The sequence below is a fragment of the Numenius arquata genome, chromosome 3, assembly GCF_964106895.1.
Source record: "Numenius arquata chromosome 3, bNumArq3.hap1.1, whole genome shotgun sequence".
NCBI classification, from domain to species: domain Eukaryota; kingdom Metazoa; phylum Chordata; class Aves; order Charadriiformes; family Scolopacidae; genus Numenius; species Numenius arquata.
In genome coordinates, this window is record NC_133578.1 from 11852220 (window position 1) to 11876431 (window position 24212).

At 39.9% G+C, this 24212-nt stretch overlaps 1 protein-coding gene across 1 annotated transcript in view; it reads right to left on the bottom strand.

Annotated features, from left to right (window-relative positions):
- Window positions 1-24212, bottom strand: part of KALRN (kalirin RhoGEF kinase) — a 492654-nt gene that overhangs the window by 229230 nt on the left and 239212 nt on the right. Inside the window, 3 exon segments of the mRNA XM_074144827.1 lie at window positions 10842-11072; window positions 17128-17259; window positions 24014-24205. Of these exon segments, the coding sequence (XP_074000928.1) occupies window positions 10842-11072; window positions 17128-17259; window positions 24014-24205 (555 nt within the window).

Below are 24212 nucleotides of genomic sequence, written 5' to 3' on the forward strand. Positions count from 1 at the left end.
TGCTGTGTTGTATGAGAAGCTTTGCATGCAGCATACAGACCCCATGCTGAGCTAGGCACTCAGGATGCAAGACACAGCAGAGCTGAAATAAAAAGCCCAGGACATTTGCATCACTGTGTAATCTACCCATAACTGTATGGCTGATTTCTTCTACATGTCACAGCAGAAATGGATCCTCTGAGGGTTTTGAAGGGTGAAAGGCCAATGACCTTACAGCTTCACCAAAGAAGGCCACAGATAATGGCAATGAGAAGCTGTTCATGGGGAGGCAAACAAATGGATGCTGAGCCCTAAGTCCCCTGGCAGACTGGTAGAGACAATGCAATAATAAACTAGGATATATGTGCAAGCAGGACCAGACATATGAAAAGCCCGTTCAGCCAGGAACAACCTTGAGCTGCTCAAGAGAGAAGAAGAACCACCTAAAAGATTCCAGGAGTGAGAGTCATGGGCAGAGTGAGGGGCAGAAGTGGTTGGGGACTTTTTAATGAAAAGTTTAGTTTTCCCCAAACTGAATTTTTCTGTGAAAAACTGCTTGCTTTCTTATATTTTTTCTCCTATCTTGGTGGCTCCCAGAATACATCATCCCCTCGTCCTAAACTTTTTTCTCCTCTGAGAAGACACCTCCTGCACTTTGAAAACCTGAGGAGGTGAAAAAGCAGAAACAATACCCCAAATACATTTTGATTGTTTAAAGTTACTTTTTGCTGGAGGGAGAGGGCAATGAAAAGAAAAAGTTTCATTTTGTGATTCCCTCACCCCCCCCAACTTTTCCTCCTTATTTGGGAAGGGAACTGTCTCAAGGTCAGAATGTTTTGTATGTCACTGAAGCCAAAAATAAAAGTAATTTTCTCCATCCCTCAACACACATCCCATCCAAAAAAATCCAAAAGGCAGGAAAGAAACAAGTGAAGAACTATCAAAACAAAGGGGGGAGAAAGGTAAAAGACCAATGGAGAGGCCTGAAATATGTTTGTTTTGCATGTTTTTATATTTGAAGGACATTTTTGTTAAAAGGGAACCATAGCGTAACATAAAAGAAAGTTTATAGCTGTAATAGTATGCAGGAGTCTGAGCCAGCCAGCTCTGTCTAAATGTGCCTGAAGGGTCACCAGAGCCTAGGCAATAGCTTCCAGAACTGCAATCCAAAGATTACAACTTTAAAAAACAAGCAAGAAGCTTTGTTTAAGAGTTCCCTGTGAGGAGTATGAAACAAAAGAAGTTGCTTAAAAGTCTCCTGTAAGCTAAAACACTGTGTTTAGTCCTAAATAGTGCACAACCTCTCTTCCAAGGTCAGAAATACCAGAATTCTTCAGTCAAGTTGGTTAGGTAGGGCAGCTACTGAACCCAGGCACAGCCAACAGGAGATGCTAAGAGAGCAAAGAGCTGCTGCAGAGCCCAGCCGTATAGAGCAGAGCTAGTAAAAGTAGCTTGTGGCATAAAGTAAGGTAAAGCCGCTAGAAGGAGATCTAGTGGGAGTGAATAGCATGGAAAAGGAGCTGGTAGTAGAAACAGGTCATGGTGCCTGATCAGCTTAACCTAAACTGGGCCTTGCTACCCAACGAGACATAATAATCTCTAATCATGAGTGCAATTCATTACTAGAAGGGGAAAGTAACCAGCTGGCTGAACAGCTGCTCTGTAGGGGAAAACACAGTGAAATTGTTATAGTTATACTTTGGGAACTAACTATCATTACCCTCTTTGTTGTCTGGTGAGGTTTTTTCTCACTTTAATGAAATACTTTTTGTTGGTCATCAGTCAAAAGCAATATGAAAGAGGATTGATCACCCTGAGTGACAGGCAGGATCTTGAAAAAGCTGGGAGGCCATGTGAGGAGATAATTGGGTGGAAAGATCAAGGGAAACAAATGGAGTAGAAAAGAATGACAATTTTGGACTCCTAAACCAATGCCTAAAATAGCATATTTATTTCTTAGCATAAAAGACCCTTATTTCATTTTTAGATAGTCTCAATAAATCCTATAAGACCTTTTCATAAGGGGTAAAACTGGAGTAGCAATGACTTTGAGGGTTTAGAGCAGGGATTTGTGAATCAGACATCATGACATGAAGAGTATTGGTCACGAAGCTTTCAGTGACCTTTGGCAAGTTACTCAACATCAACCTTTTAGAAAACCCATAATCCTGAGATGAAAGAAACTACAATAAGCAAGAAGTACTACTGTTATTGTTACAGCGTACAGTTACAGGGTAGAAAGCCTGGCATTCCAGCCTACGTTTATTCAAAGACCTTATTTTTCTCCATGTCCTTGGTGAGGATTACTCATTCTAGCAACTGCTTTCAAAAATATACATATTTCTGGAGAAAAATCTACTTTATTTCTCTTCCTTCACCACTGCAGCCCTACTATTTTTGTAGGCCTAATCAGTAACAGACAGGCCTGATTCTTTCTCCTCCTTTGCCATGACAATAAGAGCCAATGATTCCTTTCAGAAACAATAAACCGCACATCATATTCTCAAGGATGCTGACATGCAAACAATCCTGGGATAGAAATAGACAACGAGGATATGCTATATAAGGAGGATGACTCTGCTTAAGCACAACAGCAAATTTTAGCGGTTTGCCTAGGACTGACTTCCTTGTAGTTTGCTGCAAAGCACATGCTGGTACAGAAAGGCACTGAGTGGCCTGACATGATGGCTAGAGGTGCTCCACACCACACAGAACTGGGCTTTTGCATCCTACTACATCTCACTCAACATTAGGTAATAAACGGAAGGTCTTGTCTGAAGACACTACCTTATCATCATTTCCTTGACAGTCAACAGTTAAGAGAGGGAAGTATCTAGGGTACAATTCAGATCTTAGACAGACTGAGTCATTCTCTGAAGATGCCAGTGTCCCTCCGTTGACTATAAAAGGAGACTACGCATTAGGCTCCTGACTTGGATGATTCAGTTACACTCCTAGAGACAGGCAGGATAAATCCAGACCATGGAGAGTTGCATCTACCTATGGAGAACTAACTGTATCTTTATGACAACATCTCCGTTTCTTTGTACTAGGAATAACATCCTCTTCATCCACTATGAGGTAGAACCAAAACCTCAAGGAGTCAGTAAGATTTCAGAGGGTTTTCAGAAGGCCTTCTTAGAGGTTCCTAAGCCCTCAGTAAGAATCCAAACATTTGCAGTTCAGGAAATTCCAAAACAGACCATCTGAAAGGACTAAGTCTTGAAGGACAGACAGTGCTCTAAACAAGAAAAACACTTTTGGGGGCACAAAGGATTTTTTTAAGTTCCTCTTCTCACTTCAATAGGTTCAGAGATCAAGCTGGCTGGTTCAGATTTCTTCAGATTCTATTTCCCAAGACAGCTGTGGAGCTCATCAAAGTGTTCTTGCACTGCTCATACATCAATGCTAAGTAAACTTCAGTTGGTAACTGAACCTGGTCCCTGAAGTTTGATATGCCTAGCACTACTGCTCTGTGCGTAAATTAAGAAGTTATCGTTATTATTTTTTAATCAGTGACTCTTTAAAAGCACAAAGAACAATTGTCTGATTGGCGTAATAACTATATAGAGGAAGAAAGACATAAAGGTTGTTTCCAGATAATTTCAAGTTACACTTTAAATCAAATTATGAAAAGGATAGATTATTGTTAATAAGCAAACCTTAAGGAATTTCCAGAATAAATATCATTAAATGAAAATGTAATAATTTAAATATGTAGTTCTTTGTAAAGAGTTTTGGCACAAAAAATACAAGATAATACTGATCTATATTTAATGAGCATTGTTGGAAATTTAGAATACAGCTCCCTCTCTCTCATGTGAGTTTGAAGTATTTAAAGCAATTAACTTCTTAGGCTGATAGCCTGAGACATCTCTGAGGTGTTCTTACACTATACACTGATCACTGGTTACAGGGTGAAATGTGACTGCATGGACAGAAACACGGAGCCTAGATCCATACCAACAGCCATTGTCTGAACAAGCTCAAATGTCAAAGTGCACTCCTCACTTGGGAAGCTACGTGCTGTGGCCCTTCAAAGGGCAGATTTCTATGCCAGAGCCACTGGTAAAGAGGAAAAATGCATGTTCTTTCTTTTAGCTGTGTTCTTTTTCCAAGAACCGTGTCCTGTTTGGTTCGGACAACGTAAAGCTCACTGTCCATAAATACTCCGTGTCTTTGCAAGCTAAAGGAACTAGAGAAACATCCATATGAAATCAACAGACACCAAAGAAATATGTATGCAATATCCTCCTTCCTAACACAGCTGCCTTGAGGGGTAAATCCAACACAATCCGATTATTGAGTAATAGGGATTTTATAGCTGTACAGGCTGCTCTTACTCTGCTACTCTCTCTGCTGCCACCAGAGCTTCAAGATACATATATAGCCAGTAGAAATCACCTGAAACCCCTGCATAATCCCATGCCACTGTGGGTTGCACTTAAGGAATGACAGTCCTTTTATAACAGTTCAAAATAAGCAACTAAGAGAGCAACCCTTGTGTTATTTAAATGGCTATGTCATTATTAATTCATTTTATAATATCTGCAGGATACTAATCAGCACAAATATACCACCACTTTACTTTCAAATCAGTGTCAGTGTTGGTTAGTTGTTAGTCCTCTTCAGAAGATGAGTGGGGCCACATATCTCTTCCTTGCCTAGACTTGAACTCACATTGCCTGAAAATGTGCCAGTTCCTTTGGCAGGAACAAAAGGGATGGAATGAAAATTGCGCTAAAGAAGCAGTTGCCAAGATGTTTTATTGGCATGGCCTATGACAAAGAGTGGATGGAAACAAACAAACAAAAAATCCTTTCACTAAAAACGTACCATCCTTTACTGCACAGATATTAAAGCAGACAAGTACTAAATAAGTGGCTGTTAGGGACATAATGTGGGTTTGGAAACACGTGCACATCTTATTAAGTTAGTCTGTTAGAGCTATGTAGGTAAAAGCTGTATGGTCAATACAGAAAAAAGTGGTATGGTCAATCAGAACTGTGTGGTGAGATCTTTGTATCAGATAATAAACCAGGTGTGGACACTCTGGCCTTAACAACTGCTGGAAGGAAGGGATTACTGAAAACAGCGTTATTTATCTCTCAGCCACAGATAACAAAAGGTTGTTTTCTCTCCTGTTACATCCCACTGGGAGAAGGTTGCCAAGTAGTTTCACCAGTATTGACTCCTGAGTTCTGTTTTTATTAATTTTTGGGGACAATACAACCATAGATAGAACCTCTACTCGCTATCAAGTAATACTTCAACCTTGTGGCCGGTAAGGTCACATATGCCTTCTAAGCTCAGAGAAAGTACAGCAGTAGTACTTTGAAAATGTAAACATACAAGTGACAAGCATTAAGTGCATCTCATTACTTGTTACATTTACCAAAGGGGTTGTGAAAATTCTCTAGGATGCTTTGAATTGTAATGTTTTAATTACTGATCTGTCAGTGGTAGCTATTTACAGGCTAAATCTGCTCAGATGGTGCACAGAGTATGTGATGTATTTTTGCAGGGTGCTATGGCTGAAGTCATATGGTAGTAAATATAATCTTGACTTGATCGTACATTTCTTTTTTCTTAGCTATTGTTTACAAATAAATCTCTTGATTTTCAAGACCCACTGAAGGTATCATTGTAAACAAAGCATAAAAGGAGATATATAGTCTGATTTCTTCTGTCTTTGAAACAAACTATGACAAATGGGAAAACTACAGAATTTTGGAGAACCGTTCATTGCCTTGAAGTGATCAAAACAACTGAGTGTATGCGTGCGTGTGTGCGGGGGGTGGTGGTACAGACCTAATCCTCTAAAATCTTGTGTGAGAGCTAAATGAATCATGAACTGCCTCAAATATCCTAGCATTCTTCTGCAAATGGACTACGTAGATGACATGCATCACATGAAGTGTTCAGTATTCTCAGATAGTGTATAGAAACAGATAGACGTTGGCAGGACATTTTTCCATACAAGAGATGTCAGGACCATGCCCTGATCTGTTTTCTCGGCCAGTAAAAGCCAGACACATTGCAAGTTAAAGTGCTTGGTTATGAAGAGAGACAGCCTTTCCTCTGCAATACTTTGCAGTCTCCCACAACAATGGCAGCTGGTAAATGTAATGATATCAGTATGGCCACATGGCCTTTTTATCCATCACCAGAGGCAGATAACCAACAAGGAAACCAAAGCTACGTCCGTTAATGTATCTGGGCATGAAGCCAACAGAATGCAGATCCACAAATTTAGAGAAACCCAGGTGAACCTGACACTGGTCTAGCTTGACCCTTTCAATAGCAAAGAGGATTTGAGACATCATTACAGCTGGTATGGCAACAGTCCTAGCTTTCTTAGTATGTGCTCTTTGCCACAGGTCTTCATCTGGCATGAGGGGCCTGTTTAATTTGGCCATGCAGAGCCACCCCAGATAACTCAAGGCTTTGTACATAGCCAAGAAACTCCACCAGCACACACAGTACTTCTACATCAACTTATTTTCCAGTTCTTCCTTCACAGGCAACCATCACAACCAAAGTGAAGCAAGAAGTAAACAGCACCAGCAAGGACCCTGAGAGAATCATGTGAATCTGTGGAGAAAAAGGCTGCGTCAGGCTAAGTGTTGGTGTCTATGTATGGAAATGATGGAAAGACTGAGAATTTCCATGAGAAGGAATGAAGCCTGCAGAATAAGAGTAGCAGATTGACTATTCTGCCACGAAAGTGCTTTAAAATACCAAGTTCAGTGTTTGCATAGACCATTTTGATAGGTCTCCATTTTCCTTCTACTTTAATAGGTATTCTTCAGACTCTACAGATTCACTTGAATGAGTTTATGAAGTGAGAGAATTCAGGCAAAATTCTTGCCTATATGAAACAAAGGGGATGGGAGAGGCAATGGGGTGAAGAACAGCATTATAAACTTACTTCAGCTATTTCTAAGGCTGCTGGGAACATCTGCTCATGGTGCAACAGTTACGCTACCCTTGCTGTTTCACAGTGTTGCTGTTCAGGATGTACAAGTGGAAAACAGTAGAAATTGAAGACAACATGAGAACAATTTCAAATCTCAACACAAATGGAAATGGTCTTAATTTGCGGTAAATAGTCTGCAGAAGGGGGAGACCCAGAGCTGGGAGGGGCAAAAAGGAAAAGCTACCAAAAATGGGCTGAAGCATCTACAGCAATTACACAATATCAATATGAATGTCAAAGGATCTTTTTTTTCTCCCTTGCAGGACACAATCTCAGCACCTCCTCCCACAGCTGTGTTCTAAAACGGTCAAACAGTGCAGCTCTTCCCTGTCTGAAATGATAGAGTGTTTCTAAAAAACAACCAAAGCAAGGAAGTATTTTACACACTCAACAACCCAACATCTTTATAATGATCCTAAATACTTTCGTGTTAAAAGAGTTCCTTGTCAGTTCCTGCCTGCATAGAGCCTCGTAACAGCTCACAAATTGCCTTATCTGTTATCCCTTCTGTGTGAACGGTGCTCCATTTCCTGTGAAGGCTGCAAATGCAGCTTCACATCATGCATTTTCTTTCCTTCTTTAAAATGCTATGTATTCATCACTCATTATCCTTAGCCATTCTATGATTCTATGATTCTATGATTTACCCTGGTTCACATGTGGAAATTGAGCTAATTGTACTAATGCATAGATGTAATAGCAAATAATCTTGTAAAATGTGTGGTAGTGTGAGATAGTGATTACTTCTAATGACATTTTATAGCTTAACATTTCTTACATTAATATTGTAACTTGGCAATACACAGAGTTTATTTAAACTTTTTTTTTTTTTTAAAGCAGAACTTGTATTTTGGTTATGACACAACCGTAAGGATGCCTGACTTTTTATCTGAGAATAAAAATTACTTTTATAACTTTTAATCCATCTTTTTCAATGCTTTCAGCTTTTGTGCAGTTCCAACTGAAACCCAGCTAGAATCAAAAGCATCTCCTTGACAGTGGGAAGCTATCTGAGAACATAGCCCTTACCTGCCAGTAATGTATACAGCATGTATACCTTGCAAATGGTGCAGAATACACTAGGAATTATATGAACGAGCCCTGTTTAACACAGCTTAACTCTTAGATCCAGTCCAAAAGGCACACACTTGGCCTGCATAAAGCCTTCATCCAGATAACCGGTTTTGCAAGACTTCCCTATGAACACTTGATATTGCATGCCTGGATACTTGATCCCTCTGGCAAGACTAACTAGAACAGTTAGGTGAGGAGTAATTGATCTCCTAAGATTCATGAGTATCTCTTCTTGGAGATGACTCTTTACCAAAAGCTATTAATGCTTTTAATAGCAAAATAATCCTGGAGTCTGTATTAATAACATGGAACACAACAAAAACCATCCCTATTCACATCTGCTTTTAAGAGAAGATTGATGCAGAACAGCTGACATGAACAGAAAGGTAGAGATGAACAAGTGGGGGACTGTAAATTCTGACACAGAGATCATCTTTCACCAGAATTTTTACTGCACTGGCCAACAGCTGGAGAGGATGAGCCATGGCACATCCTGACAGGGAAAACTGCATCTGTGAGAATTTTGAGCTTAATTTTGAGCTGGGTGGAACGGGAAGAGGAGCATCTTTCTTAGAGAAACTACACTGCTTTGTTACTTGTCTAGAACACAGTGAAATCTAATAAATCTCCTGTCAGGATTTGTTCTCCCACATCTTTTCTTTTTAGACTTGATCCAGGAAGAACTTAGTTAAAGGTTATTAAATTTTGACAAGGCAACAAGTTATTATAGATAAATGTTACTTATGATTAGTGACAACACACAGGTAGACAGCTTCACCTGCCAAATGACGGGCATTTAACAAAATAAGCATAATAGGAATTGCACGACAGATATCTAGGAGGCGATTATTTTCAAAAAATCCCCTATCATCATACTCAGATACCTTCCTCCTCCTCATGGAATCTACACTGCATATTTCTGTTTAGCTGATAATTTCATTTATGAGTTACAAAGCATTTATCTTGAATAGTACAGATGTTTAGTGAACAGAATGATTCATCTCTTCCTCTCTACTTTCCAAGTAGGACAAAGAGATGCCTCCAGGAAGCATGTGCTAGGACGGAAAGATGTCTGTCATTAAGTTGTTGCTTTCCAAATAATAACTACCCATTAAGAGAAAAATTTTGAAAGATTGCTGCCAACAGAACTCACACAGAGTGATGTCTAAAGTGACTGTACTCCAGTGACTCTTACTGCTTGTTTCTTTTCCTCTCACCAAAAGTTAAGAAGACTTGCTCCTTTTGAAAACCAGCGACACAGCCTCATTGCCTTGCATATGTGGGAAGTAAAATTCTGAATGGGTTTCATGAATGAACCTCATAAACACTTCTATTGATTTCAGAGGATGTAAAAGAGAAAGTTTTGGGTTAGAAGGCTTGAACAAAGGTGTAAATCACTCTAGGGGATAAAGAATACCTAAAATAATATGGATGCTTATTGACATTATACACCACAAATGGAAAAAGCATATTACCATCATAATTTACAACCCTTGATTTTTGAGATTTTAACCCCAAAATTATTAAGATAATGTCAGCCTTCATATAGTTTGCAGAGAGTGTTCTAACTGAATTCCAAGTACATGCTCTATTTAATATATAGCTTATGAATTTCATAACCATGCAGTATGTTTGCTGACACATAACGAAAATGAAGTTGCTTAAATTAAACATCTGTTACATATGGCATGAATATTTGTGTGGTTTCATAGGAAAAACTGAGCAGGTAGAAGCCCTGGCAAACTTTTCAAAACTGCCAAAGAAATGGTCATACATATTTGCAAAGGATACCTACAGCTGCGGTTCCGTCTGTGCTGGGGCACTTCAACTATGGCACTAAAAGGACCACAAATTCGCATGTTGAATAAAAGTTGCCTCCCTCCTGTCCTTGTGGGTTTATGTCTATTTTGCATGTGACAGCTTTGTCGTTCCATCTCCACCTCATTTTTCACTTGGAGGAAGGCAATGACATAAAGAACCCCAGGGACATTAGAATGCTCCATAAACATGATTAGAGCATTCAGCCTCTTCATTTAAAGCAAGTACCATATTGCTACCAACATCTGCTTCGGGCTGTAATGGGGCCCTTAAACAAACCACACCATCCTGAATGAGCGGAGTCCTGTAACATCTGTTGATTGTGCTTGCATATTTGGCAGCTACAAACATGGTATCTCATACTTACTGTCAGTTACGCTGTTGTGCTGGTGTTCAGATGGATTCCTTTGGAAGAAAAAAGTTATTCACCTGGGGCCTGAGATCTCAGAGGTGAGCCTGTACTGTATAAACTGTATTTCTGTGAGGTGGGCTCTGCACATTGGGATGTGCAGTTCATTTGAGCCAACAAACTCATAACACAGGTATGCAGATTACATAAATAGGAATAATGCAAAGGTCATCCAAACACCACCACTAAAAGGTCAGTATCTGTATTTTTTCCATATAGGAAAGTGAAAGACATGACAGTTCAATTGCTTTTTACACTTGAAATACTCTTTTTCTGTTAAACATAATTTTCTCAAGAACAGTAGAGTACCTAGAGCTAATTGCTCACTTGTGAAAAATTAACCACTGACAACACTGTCACATTCTTGTAGGGAATGGACTGACCAATAATCAATGTACAAATTGATGTTTTCCAACGTGAAACTGAGAGGCACTGAAAGGCACATTAGGAATTCAGTATATTTCTAGCATAGAGCTGCATGTGAAATCTTGGTTATGGCAATATCCTCTAGATGAGTCACCAAACAATCTTTATGGCTGCAAAGAAAAGACCATTCTTTATCTCCCTTAGTAATGATGTTACCTGTTGAACATCCTGCTGGAAAACACAGAGCTGCAGCCTTTGATGTAGCCGGACCTTTCTGTGTTGCCAGATGCTCTCTAGGCGCCGCTGGTGATGCAGGACTTCATGTACCACATCCAACACCTGGTGAACAGCCTTGGAGTAGTTTGCAGTAGCGGTGAGGGATTCAGAATTCCCAGGGCTCAAGGGACGCTGTAGGACATCCAGCAAGGCTTTTCCATCCTGGCTCACCTGAGTGAAGAAATAGGTCTACTTCACTGCACTGATACTTAAACATCCAATAGCTGACAGAGAAAAGTCTAGCTGATTCTTTTTCCTCTCTGTGCTTTCCTTATTTTAGTCAGGAAGGAAGAAAGACCTCATAACATCTCTTTTTGACTTGTACTTACACATTCAGCACTCGCCTTCGCTTCCTAGTGGGCCTGCTGTGTCACTCAGCAGGAGCACAGATACTGCACTGCTGGGACTGCATACATAAAAGCAGAGATCCCAAGACTATATTACGTTCTGACACTCGGGCACTGAAAAGCCTTGACATATACTAGTTGATGACAGGTGACATTTGCTATAGCGAGCCTATTTTTGTGAGGAGGTGGCATTTTAAGAAAACCACAGATGGCAGAGTCATTCATATTCTGTAGGATAAGGGAGAGTCCTTTCTTCGTAGGATTACTAAGTATGTATATACGTTGAGAAGTGTGACATTCCAATTCTATATTTCATTCAGTGGCAGTGAAAAATAAATTAGTATAAGATAATGATTCTCTTCTTCCCCAGGAACAGCTCAGAGGGACCTATAATCCCCATTTTCAATGGGCCACAAAGTTTGTTGGCAAATGCAAAGCCCTTGCACATGCATAACCTTTTTTTTGAGCATATTAAAACACATTCGCACATGCAGAGGCATTTGGGCATTAAAAAAAACCCAGAATGCCAGATTTTTTAACGCCAGATTTTTCTCCTGGAACAGTCCTGGAGCATTTTCATATTGCAGGGGCAAAACGAAAAATGGAACCATAAAAACCAAACTGCTATTAACAAGCGTGTGCATGCACTGGTTCTCTAAAAATGGCTTTTTGAAATATTTTTCAGATGGAGATTGCAAAGTTAAAATATTTTGTTCAACAGAAATGGTAAATGAGGACACTATTGGAATCCCCCTGCTGTTCCCAGCCCTCTTTTCTCTTTTTCTTCTGAAACAAACTGCAGTGAAAATGACAAGATTTTCTCACAAGTCATTGTATTTCTATTCAATCACAATCACCAACCTTGCTAGAGAATGGCCTAATGAATGTTTTTCATCCAGTTTAAACTTTGAATATTATCAGTCAAAGTTAAAACACATCTCAAGGATTTCCAAGTCTCATTTATTTCTGTATTATAAGTTGCTTTTTCAAATATAGCAAATATCCTTTAATACCCAAACCTGTGTCTTTTGGCAAGCCATGCCACGTCCCAGACTGTTGTAGCAGTGTGTATCTGGTGCATTTTCCGAGAAATCAAAAGAGCATTTGAGATTTATGCTGGCAAAAGTGGGAGTCAAATCTCATCATACTATGTGACTATTAGGTGGGCTTAGGCAGATCCTTGGAGATTTTTTAAATATTCAGGGCAATTTGGAATTAAATCAGGAAATAACTGGAGAGTCCATAGGGAGTGGCTTTCTATACTCAAAGTCAGTGGCTGCTGAAGACCAGCTGGAACAATTTGTACATGCTGAAGCCTGCTGGGGTCACGGAGGGAATGATTGTACTCGCCAGCAGCAGTGGATAGTGGTGATATGGGGGCGATTTTAGGAGGAAACACAGAGGCACAAGTGTTACCTTGGCAACATGATGGAGGTGGCAATAGCTGCTAGGTAGGAAGAAGCGGCTTCTAGACAGGGAAGGAGACATGCATACTATATTCTATTTTATCTGTGGGAAGATAATCAGCAACAATTTAATTACTGGGAACAGGAAGTCAAGGCTATGCACACACTTGGGAGCAGTTTAGTAGACCAGAAACTCACTCTTTGCACTGGCTAAATTCAATGTGAATTCACTATGTTTCTGTTACTGGCCTTTGGGCTTACAGTTGGTCTGAATCTGTCCCTGGGTGGTGCTACAATGCTTTTAGTATACTCCCTGCTGATTTACACTGATAGGAATCACAGCAGAATCAGGACTAACAATAAAGGTTCAAAAGTTTACCAGTAAGAGATATGTGATTGCACAGGCAATATGAGACATGCTTTACTCAGGACAACTTTCCTGGAAACTTTGTGCCATACCATAGACCTACTCATACCTACATCATCTCCCAAGTCCAGGACCTGCATGTCAGTTCCTTATCTCCCAGAGGTATAATCTTGCAGTTCTTCCATTTTGAGGGGTCAGATCCATGGGTGAAATATTCTGTGTACTAATCATGACTGATCAAAACACCACACTAAATTCAGTCGTCTTACAAAAAAGTGCTTTTCCAGAGCACTTGGGTGAATATGGCCAACAAGGCCAATCAGGTAACCAATGGTACTCAGTATTCACAAGGGTTAGAGATATATATTCTAGGATTTCATATCTTCGGCAGCTCTGAAGTTCTTTGGCTTAGGTGTTTCTTTTCTGAAAGTATAAAAATACTTTCATTGCTAATTGATATATAATAATAAGATATAACATATATAATAATTAATATTGCTAAATTGCGAATATTATTGCATTCCAAATCAATGGGCACAAAAGGTTTGTGCTCTCAGAGTTCACCAATGAACAGATTTCAGAAAGGAACAGCTTCACAAATGGAGAAGCTACCTACTGTGCTCTTTCAGTCATTTCCATTTTCTCCTTATAACTGCAAAAAAAAAAATAATCACCAAATCTCTTTTCATGTGAATCCTTTGAATTTTTCAAGGGCTATGCAAGAAGACAAGCATCAACAACCCAGCTTAGTTGCACCACTTCACTTATGTCTCACTTACAATGTATTTTTAAGAGGTATTGCAAAAGTCTTAAACTGAATGGACCTGCACCCAGCACGACTTGCAGTCCCTGTAAAATGTAATTGCCAGTGCAGCATTTGTTGAAGCAAATTTGACCATATCTCACTTTTTTGAAAAGAACAGAATTGCTGCTGGACTCTCTGGGAAGGTTTAAACTCACCACCTGACACAACACACAGTTGCACTCCTGCCATATGGTGATATTCCTGCATTTTGGTTTCATGGTAGAAGGGCTGGGATGGGTAGTTTGCAAATGCCTCTGTAAGAAGTTATGTGACCTTGGCTGAACTAAAAAACATTGTTGCTCTAGTGGAATAATCTTCACAATTGCTGTATGCATAGCTAGGGAATAAGTTAAAATCCATAGATATCCTATATAGTGGGTCAGAAAGACCTCCAAAGCCTTGCAAGTGACTAGACTAATGGTGCCATCTGTGAAACAGCTACAATTTGCACTAGGAAAAAAAATAAATTGGTCTTTAGAGCAAATACATCATGCCTCTGGGAACAGACAGTAAAGTGCAGTTAATCAAGTCACACTGAACAAGATGCTTTTACAATCAACCAGGCTCAAGTCTGACTGGAGAAAACCTCTCTCTCTCCCTCTCCTTGTCTTTACCAAACCAGTACAGTCCTCAGTAGGGGTGTCCCAAGTTTGTCTCCTGCTGTTCATCCACTAGAAACACTGGTGGAGCAACATAAACACACCCTGGCTGGAGACATCTAGAGGAACTCTTGGCAAGAGGGGAATCTGCCAAAGGCATACATCTCATGTATCTCCTCCCTCCAGCACTGTTCTACCCAAAGTAAAAGTAAAAGCACCCCTTGATTCTCAGAAGAAGGCCTGTTCTGGCAGCAGCTCAGCTTAGCGCAGGAGAAGATTGCTTAGCCATGGGTTGCATATCAGGCCCATGATCTCTGCCTCCATTATTTCTGAGCTTCACTCAAGTGCAATAAAGGAAAGAAGGCCAATAATTATGCCTACAACCAGAGCAAGATGGAAAACAAGAGTCTCCCTAAGATTCTTTGGTTCCTGCAGTGAATCTATACTGCTTTGTTATACTCTGTAACAGAACAGAATAGGCCCATATATCCTAGTAAATGTTAATTAATATCCTATTAAATATCAATATTAAATGGTTATCCCAAGGAACGTTCATTCTGTTCCAAATCTCTTACAATTATAGAAATAGAAACACATTGTCAGTGACTCTGAAGAAAAAGCTACAATTTTCATGCCACCATAGAGAGCCCTGAGGGAAGAAACATTATTTTCTATGGGCAAGTGGCATTATCTAGATTGGAGAAATAGGCATGTGGTTAGAAGGCAGGACTCCTAAATCTAATCCAGCCTTTTCAGCTCACCACGTAGCTGTGAGAAAAGGGTGAACATTTCTGAAATAACAAACTGTAAGCTTTCTGTTCTGCTTTTCTACAGAAAATTCTACATAGAGTTTAAAAATGTACTTATCAGTAAAATAATACAGAAATGTTTTAAACTGCTGTGTCTGCAACAAGTTATAGCTTTCTGAGGAAGCATCAGGAAAAGCAATATACATGTTAAAGGTTGCTTTTGGTAATGAGTTTTAAATAAATTTTCATTTCACAAGAACTAAGATTGGGGCTCATAAACAAAATGCCAATTTCAAACATTATTATTTTTTATTTAATCCCAATTTGACTTAGTTTTTAGAAATAATTTTTAAATGCAATAAAGAATCTTTAGTTTCACCTGACTAGGCACTTGTATAAAATTCACAGTTGCACCTAGAGATCAACAGGACTGTTCTGTGTTTGCTCACACAACCCGCTGTTCCTGAGAAGCCTGAGCATTGGATAAAGAATTGCCCTTTGTAACTGCAACCCAGATTTCCTCGTTCTAATTGACTAACTCCCAAATTCTTTCAGGTGCTCAGAAAACAAGAGATTTCTGTCTAACATTCCTTACATTCATCCTCAAGGTATCTACACAACTTTGCTGTGTAGACGTGAGTGCCTACCACCATGCCTAGATTAGCAAATCCTTTCCTCTTCTATTTTATACTATAGATTCTTCCCAGAGTGTGATGACCAGAGCAAGGGCTGAGCATGGAGGAGAGCTGCTATGTCCTGTTCTGGAGTCTTCGCTTGATAACTTGTTAAATAGAGGAAGCACTACCACAGTCCTCTGGTCCAGCTTGGAAAACCCTGCAAGGAGCAAAAAGCCTTGGTACCCAGCAACACAAGTCAAGCACAGCACAGTACAGAAAATAGAAAATGTAGAAAAATACAACTAAACCCAAGCATTCAGGTGATCTGTGAATTACTTTCCAACAAGCTTGAGTCCTAGAGACATGAATAACAGAATAGAACAGATAATGTATGTGGCTTCCCACCCCCAGGGTAATTTGCAGGTCAGCCTGTGCCTGGGGTGAACATACAGACTAGCCTCATTCCTAACAGGACTCCTCCCAGATGCCAGGGAAGTCCTGCAGCCCTCTTGCAAAATAAAGTGGACTGAATACAGACCCTCAGTCAGACCCTCATCACAGTCAGATGAAGTGAATGTTGGCTGTTTGTCGGTAGCTGGGGGGGGAAAGCAAGTGAAGAATTTTAAGGTTTTTTTGACAAAATGCCAGAAAACGTGTTTTAGTCTTAGCATCTTTGGCACCCTCTTTTAAAGGAAAACAACACATACTCTATCTAGGTCTGAGATATTTGACAACAGTATATAAAAATACATCTGATGTGACACTTAGGGACATGGTTTAGTGGTGAACTTGGCAGTGCTAGGTTAATGGCTGGACTCAACTATCTCAAGGATCTTTTCCAACCTAAACGATTCTAGATTCTATGATTCTATCTAAAGCACAGTCTCTTGCAGCATTCACTGTAATGAGGAACCTGACATCTCTGTGACTTGAAGAATATTGAAAGAAAAAGCCTTTCGCATCCTCTGTTCCCATTAGCATACCTGTGCTTGAGCCAGGACTCGTTCATAGAAGGAAGGCAACAGGAGTAAAGCTGCTGAGGGCTGAAAGGAGTTCCCTGTTCAGCAAAGGCAGTGAAGTGGCTCTTCTTTGGAGTGCCAAAACTAGGTCTAGATTTCATTTCTGTATGGGGTTTGTCCCCCAGACTGTTCTGTTGTGTCCTTACAAACAAATTGCTAGGAGTCACTTCCTGAAGTCTGGGATTAGATCTGACTTGTTTGAAAAATGTGCAGAGACGGAGAGCAGAACCTATCTCATTTAGGAAAGCTAAGCTCCAAAATGCAGTGAAATATCTGTTATCACTGAACAGATACATTCTTAGCTGGGAAGTACATACCTCTGTGTAGGCCTGTGTTACTTGTTCGTACAGGGTCTGATGATGATGGATGGCCAGTTCCAGGTCTTGCATTTCTGAGGGGAGGCCTCCTTCACTGCACATTTTGCACCAGGCATCCACACCTGAAAGGAACTGAAGCAATTCCAGGAACAATGAGCAACAGTGACACAGAACAACATCTCATCAACATTAGAAAACTTTGTTTGTAGAGCACCACAGATGACTGCAGTGTAGACTGAGGAAAATATAATAATTATAAAAGAGTTCTTTTGTACTCCCTGGAACAGCACATTCCTGTCACCTACTCAGTACCTGAAGAACACCTAGATTGAAAGGAATGTTTTTAGTTTCTTCTGGATTAAAAACAAATGGTCCTTTAACCATGCTCAGAAAACACCCATTCTAAGAGCATACCGTGGAGGGAGGCTACAACACTGCATTCCAAAAAGGGAGGCTGTGGCATGTTTAGAAAAAAACATCAGCGTGAAGCACAAAAGGACACAGTTACAGCTCCAGCTGTATTTGGCATTGTCTCAGCTATCAGTCTTCCCTCAGTCGCTTACCTGTCCTTAACACTACTAATTTGGGCAATGGAAAACTCCCATTAAAATCAATGCTGACATTCATTTCAGTGAAAGGCAGACAGTCTGCATTCAAGCAGTTCCCAACCCAGGGGCAGCTCAGTCGGGATTGCTAATAGGATACCAAGGCTTTAAACCCCTGGGTTTAAATTTGATTCTGGCCCAGGTCCGCAGTGATCAGATACCATTACCATCTGATGGCTGCTAAGCAGCCAATGCAAAATGAGCTGCTGGTCTCAGTCCAGTTCCTGGTGGGCAGACATCCACAAAAAGGGAGAAAAAAAAAAAAATCATTGCCATTGCAATTGATATGGTTTAGCACCTTGGTTGGAAGCCTTAATAGACAGCCAGAAACTGAATGGCTTTGGGGAGCAGAGGGATAGAAAAAAATATTTTTCCACTCTTAAAGGCCTCCAGAGCAGTGCTGATACACTTTGGCAGAATAAATTGGGGAAGCTCTCCTGGGTGCTGCCTGTTCGGTAAAAGAAAAGAGGAATTTAGTCTCTAAGATTCCCATCCTGTTTTTCTTTTAAGGAGGGCTTACTTCAATGACACAGATCACATGTTCAAATTTTGTCCACAGTAACTGCCTAATGCCACCTCATTGCTTCTCATTAATATTTTGTCTTCCTCCATCTTTCTATTAAACCAGCCTGCCATACTTTGGGGCTATTTATAAGAAAAGAACAGCTAATTATACAACAGATGCAGTGCCCTGTAGGGTGAATGTATAATGCCACAAAACCACCCCCAGGATCACAGCTTTATCCACTCCTGAAGTGTTCACCTGTGGCTTATTAGTAAAGCAGTCATTTACAGCATGAAGGGCTGTGAGATGCAAAGCAAAGAATTTCAATTCCACCCTGGCATCAGCATCCTTTTTTATTAGCAGTGTAAAGCTATTCACCATGGTGCTGTGTAATCAAGGCTATAAAGTGTTTGCATTGTAAACACTTCTTTTCAGCGCACAAGGATTCAGTGACAAAGATGAAATCCTACATGTTCATTTCTACAAAGTACAAATCTACCAGTGAAAACTGTGCTTTCTAGAAGACTGGAGGCAAGGATTGCAGGTTCTCTTCAGCTGGTTTGACTCCGGATCTGTTGAACCTCTGCAGATGAAATCCCCAAAAGTCCTCATATTTTGTGCCAAGGCAGTGGAATTCACATCATTTCCTATACTGTTTTGAGGGCATGGAGTTGAGATCAATCTCTCTTGGGGCTGTTACATGAATCTCTTGATCAAAACAGTGAACAAAAGACCTTTACACCTTATAGACCAGTGCTCATGCTGCTAGAATCACACTGTTACGGCTCTTATCAAAACCGTTGAATTCCATCAATTTTAGTACAAGCTTTTACAGTGTTGTTACTCATACACTGCCATACCCCCAGACTGTGATTTGCACAGTAGGTAGGAGCAGTCTCAAGAAGATCCTATGCACATAACCACAGTTCCACCTTGTTGTCTCACATCTATCTTTCTTTTATATATCTATTGTACATCAACAATATCACATCAGCAATTACATCAGTAAATTCACTACTGCCACTAGCAGGAGCAGTTGACATCACCTATTTTAAAAAGTTTTAAGAAATGCAGCCTGTCATTGTTTTACTATGATACAGTGCGTGGTGGTCTGTACTGTGTGTGTAGCTTCATGTGGGGAGAACAAATGTTTTTTTTAAGGATTTTTGCAAAGTGTTAGTTCATGCCACAGGACTAGTGATTTGAGTGTTTTGAAAAAAGCAGGTATGTTAATTTTTATTGTATGCCAAACTGTGGTAGACACAAAAAACTTTATTAAATTTAACCCTTCATGCCAGAAACATATTTATATCACAAAATCACCATTTGACTGAGTTGAAAAGAGATGCATTTAGAATTGTAAATTGCTAACTGTTATGTTGGAACAGGAGCTGTTACTGCCCACTGGATACTCAATACCATTTAAATTAATTGCTTAAGTTTCCAGTTAGCCCATAGACTAGAATAGCTCCTATTTGGAACATAAAAACTGCTTAAACATGATTTGAAATGACAGACTCCAATAATTATCTATGTTTTTCAGGACTTCAGGAAAGATTAAGAAAAATCTATCCTAAAAAAAAAAAAAAAAAAAAAAGTCCCTAAGGTACCTTTGTGCTTCTGATCCAACCCAAAAGAAACTTTAAAGTAATGATCTACGTTTACTCCTGACTCACAACGTATTCACTGAAGTTGCAACTTCCATATTATGTCAGGTAATAATGTATTCTCAGACTGCTTCTTACTAGCTTTCCTCAGGGACTGCTACGCTCTATCACATGGTTGCTCCAAAACACAGATCAGACATCTTATAGTCCATATTTCTCCACTTTTTTTGCACAGTTCTTGCTTAAGGCTTGCTAGAGCTGTGTGTGGAAGCTGCAGGATAGCCAGGCTGGTTCCCCTAGGCCCCGGAGAAATTAAAACCAAACTCTAGTGTACTTTCATGCTCCAGAATGGCTGTTGGGAAAGATGGGAAGGGGGTCATGAAATCATTTTCCTCGGTGACCTATAATATCTCTTGATGCCCTGATTTTTTTTTTTTTTTTGTATGAGGCTAATTGTATATTTCCTGTTGTTGTTTCTGGAATTTCTCTATCTAATGCTGAAGTTATCTTGGTCTTATCCCTGCATCTTCTAGATATAAACTGGCTTTTCCTTTCCTCAAATACTTCCTTTTTTCTTTTCCTCATTTTCATTTCATTTCCTCAAATAGGGGAGTACAGGATGTGCTAGAGAGATCCAGGCAGAGAGGAGAACAGTAGCCTTCCTGGTTGGGGAGTAAGGTAATATGAAACAAATGGTCAGGGGTCAGTCTTCAGAGAATCAGCATAAATGTCCAGTGTATGCACTTAACACCTACTACCTTAAATAAGAATTCTGCTCGTGCACTTCTGAGGGTAGACTCTGGCCCAGAATTAATTGTTTGCCATCTCTCGGCTGATTGAAGACATTTATTCATTTGTTCTGACAAGATCTATAGAGCGAGCATCTGATGAGTACTTTAGCACACTTTCAGAGATTATATCCAAGAAAGGGAAGATACCTGGTATGTCTGCTTCCCCCATCTGGCAGTTAGTGGGCCATAATCTCATTTGGTGTAAATCAGTTCTCTTGAAATCACAGTGAGATAAGGCACTCCCCTACGTTCTCCTGCAACTTTGAATAATCTCAGACATACCTAAAGATACAAAAGCAGTTTCTCTTCTGTGCTAGAATATCTCCATGCTAGTGTAAGGAAGGAAAGCAAAAAAAAAAATGAAAAAGGGAAAAGAAGAAAAAAAACCATCCAACAAATGAGATTTGTAGCACGTGGAATTAAGGGACATTTGGGAAACACCACCACTGAATATCCTGAGTTGCACCTTGACCTGGACATAGTGGTTTTTTGGAGTTTAGTTTACTGGCTTTTGATCAAACACGTGCTGAAGGAAGCCTGGCTGGAGGCTAAATTGGCAAGATTTGTCTCTCTTTCTGTTCTTTTCTTGACAATGGTTTAGTATGTAGAAATTGTGTTTAAAAAAATTAAGGAAGACACACGCATGCACACAAACACACACCAATAAAAAGAAGAAACAGAAAGAAACAGAGTAAAAAAAAAAAAAAAAAAAAAAGCCTTGATCCAGGAACTCCTTCAGCCAAGTTCCATTCAACATGCCACATGTATCTGCTATAAGAGCCAGGAAAGCGCTGTGATTCTCAGGCACGTGAAGACAGATGTGAGGTTCAATTCCCAGCAGGGTTGACTCAGCCTTTCATCCTTCCAAGCCAGACAAATTGTATTCTGTGCAGTTTTCTGTGTGGGGTCTTTAGGAAGAGACCTTGAAAAACAAGTTGCTTCCTGCTCAGCTTGCATATTAGAGAGATCGTAGAGCTTTTCATAAATCTCTGTCCCAAGCCAACAACTTCCTTGCGGGCTGGGGTGTGCCAAAGGCTGAAAGATTACGGTCCTAATAGACTTGCTTCCTGTTGGCATCACAGAGAACTTCAATCAATAGGAAGGAATGAACAAAGAGACTGTAGCAGCTTATCACACGAGAAGGAAAGACAATCTGCATATCAGACCGGTATGAGGGAAGCAGCAGTACACTGTGGGAGAAATGGTTGGATCCACAGCAAGACTACCTTTACTGACAGAACAAAGGGAGCAAAAAAAGATTTGATCTAGGACGGAGGAAATAGTGGGTTTATCTACATCTTTGCTTCAGAGATTTAAGCCTTATTTCTTGTAAAATAACAAAGCCCTGATTTGAGTAAAAAATTACCCTGAGTGACGCCAAATAATAAAGAGTCACATTTGGAAGGAATGTTTGATAGACAACAGACTGTTATAGACCAAATCCCAAACACCTCATTTTTTATACTATACAGAGGTCAAATGACTAAATTATTAGCATTCAAGTCATTGGTTTATTCTACCAGAGTTACTAAAGAAAGGCCAAAATTTTAGTCCTGGCTAATGGACACACTGACTCCCACATTTCTTTTCTGCAGCAGTCTGAGTTCACAGCCTTCATATGAGCACTTATTTGCCACCGAGTTGTCTCTTTTTGCAAGTGAAGAGCAACTGCTATTCACAATTAGCAAATTCACTTGTCTGCTTAGTAATGAGAGACTAGCTTCTGTCAGGGAGCACAAATTTCAGTTCCTTATGAAGAAGTGCCAAGGCAGGACTGGATTTTTCAGACCCTTCCATACAATTGTAAAGAAAAAAGACCCAAAGCTGAAAGTGACATTAGTGTAGTTTTTTTCAAGTTAAGGCTGAGGCAAAAATACCCACTTTGACAGTGTTCAAAAGGTAGGAAGACACACACCAAAAAAAATCACCTCTAGCTTGACAGACAATTCAATACAGCTTTCTGTTTTACTGCCTTTCATGCTATACAATACCTCAGCAACACCTCATAAATTGCAAACAAGACTGACACTTCAGAAAAATAGGGAATTGCTCGTAAAAAAGAGGAAAAAACCCGCAAACCCAAACACGAAACAAACCGAAACAAACAAGAAAGAATTCATTCCTTAATAAACCTTAAACATTCTCATTGTGACTCTAGACTGGATATAAATTCTTTTTTGATTTCTCTTTTGAACACGTGATGACTGACATTTATCGTTATGAAGACTACACCTAAACACTGCAATGCCCACTGCACAGAGATGAAAGTACTTGTACTGGGCATCTTAGTGTATCAGTCCCATCAGAGCCACTGAGTGTGCTTACATGAGTAAGTGCCCAGTAGGGTGAGTAATTGCTCTATGCTATGGCCTGTTATCAATGGGAAACACAAAATGAAGAAAAATCCATTATAGTTCCACGGTCAGAAACAAACAATAAAGAAAATCTTTACTCTTTGAGCTAAACTTTTCCATATATACATTGCTTACTAGGCACAATTTCTGGCTTATCAGTTATAATTTCTTCTTTGGACACTTGAAGTATGGGTCATTTTATAAACACCAAGTGCACCCACTTAGTAGCTTTGATATTAACTACTTGGAAAAACAAGCACACAACAATACTAAAGAGAGCCCCAAAGCAGTGTTTGTCACTGGAAAATGAATGTAATCAACATGATCAAAGTTGAACCATCACTGTTAAGTGGATCCGGTTTAAGTGTAAAAAAAGCAGAAGGTTTATTCACTGACGTATTTTAAATCTTTTGTAGCTATGAAATTATGGAACAATTTCGGTAGTTGTTAAAGGCATAAACCAGAGTTCAGGGACATGGAAAATTTTCTTGGATGTTCCTAGCTGTCTCTGAAGTCTGTACTTAGTGAAGTCTAACAAAGTTTGGGGCTCTGGAGAGCACTGCAAGAGTAGGGGGTGGAATGAATTCCATAAGTTTCATTAACAATAATGTGCTTTGGCTCCTACAAATTGTCTGCTGGTACGGGTCTGTGTCATATGTGTGCACACTCCTGTGCATATAGCACACATATACCGTTTTCCTACCATAATAATCCCAAATTTATCCACAGCAATGATGAAATATTAGGCAATAGAAATAAGGCAGCATGTTACTGCACCAGTGCACTTCACTTACGATCAGATTCTTTCTCATCACTAACGCATAAACATATCTTCTTACCTCCTCAGGGAACACGTGCCAGTTTTCTTGGGGAAATGTTACATATTGTGTTTGAGACCCTGATCCACTAGGAGCAAGGCTCTTAACCTCACTGCACACAAGCCAAATGCCATTAGGTAATAATCACAGCATCATCATTATCAAAGTAGCAGTGGATCATTTTGCCAGTCACAAAAGCAGCTCACCTGTTCAGCTTTCTGGTGAAAGACAGCAGACATGGCTAAGATGGTGCTGCGCTCATCCAGAGCGGCAGCAAAACTCTTCCACTCTTGATCCAGCTGGCTAGATATTTGTTTAATTTGCTGGGAAGCATAATGGCCTGCCTCGGAAAGCCTTGACGCAACAGACATGATCCGATTGATGTTGACATAGGCATTCTGAAAA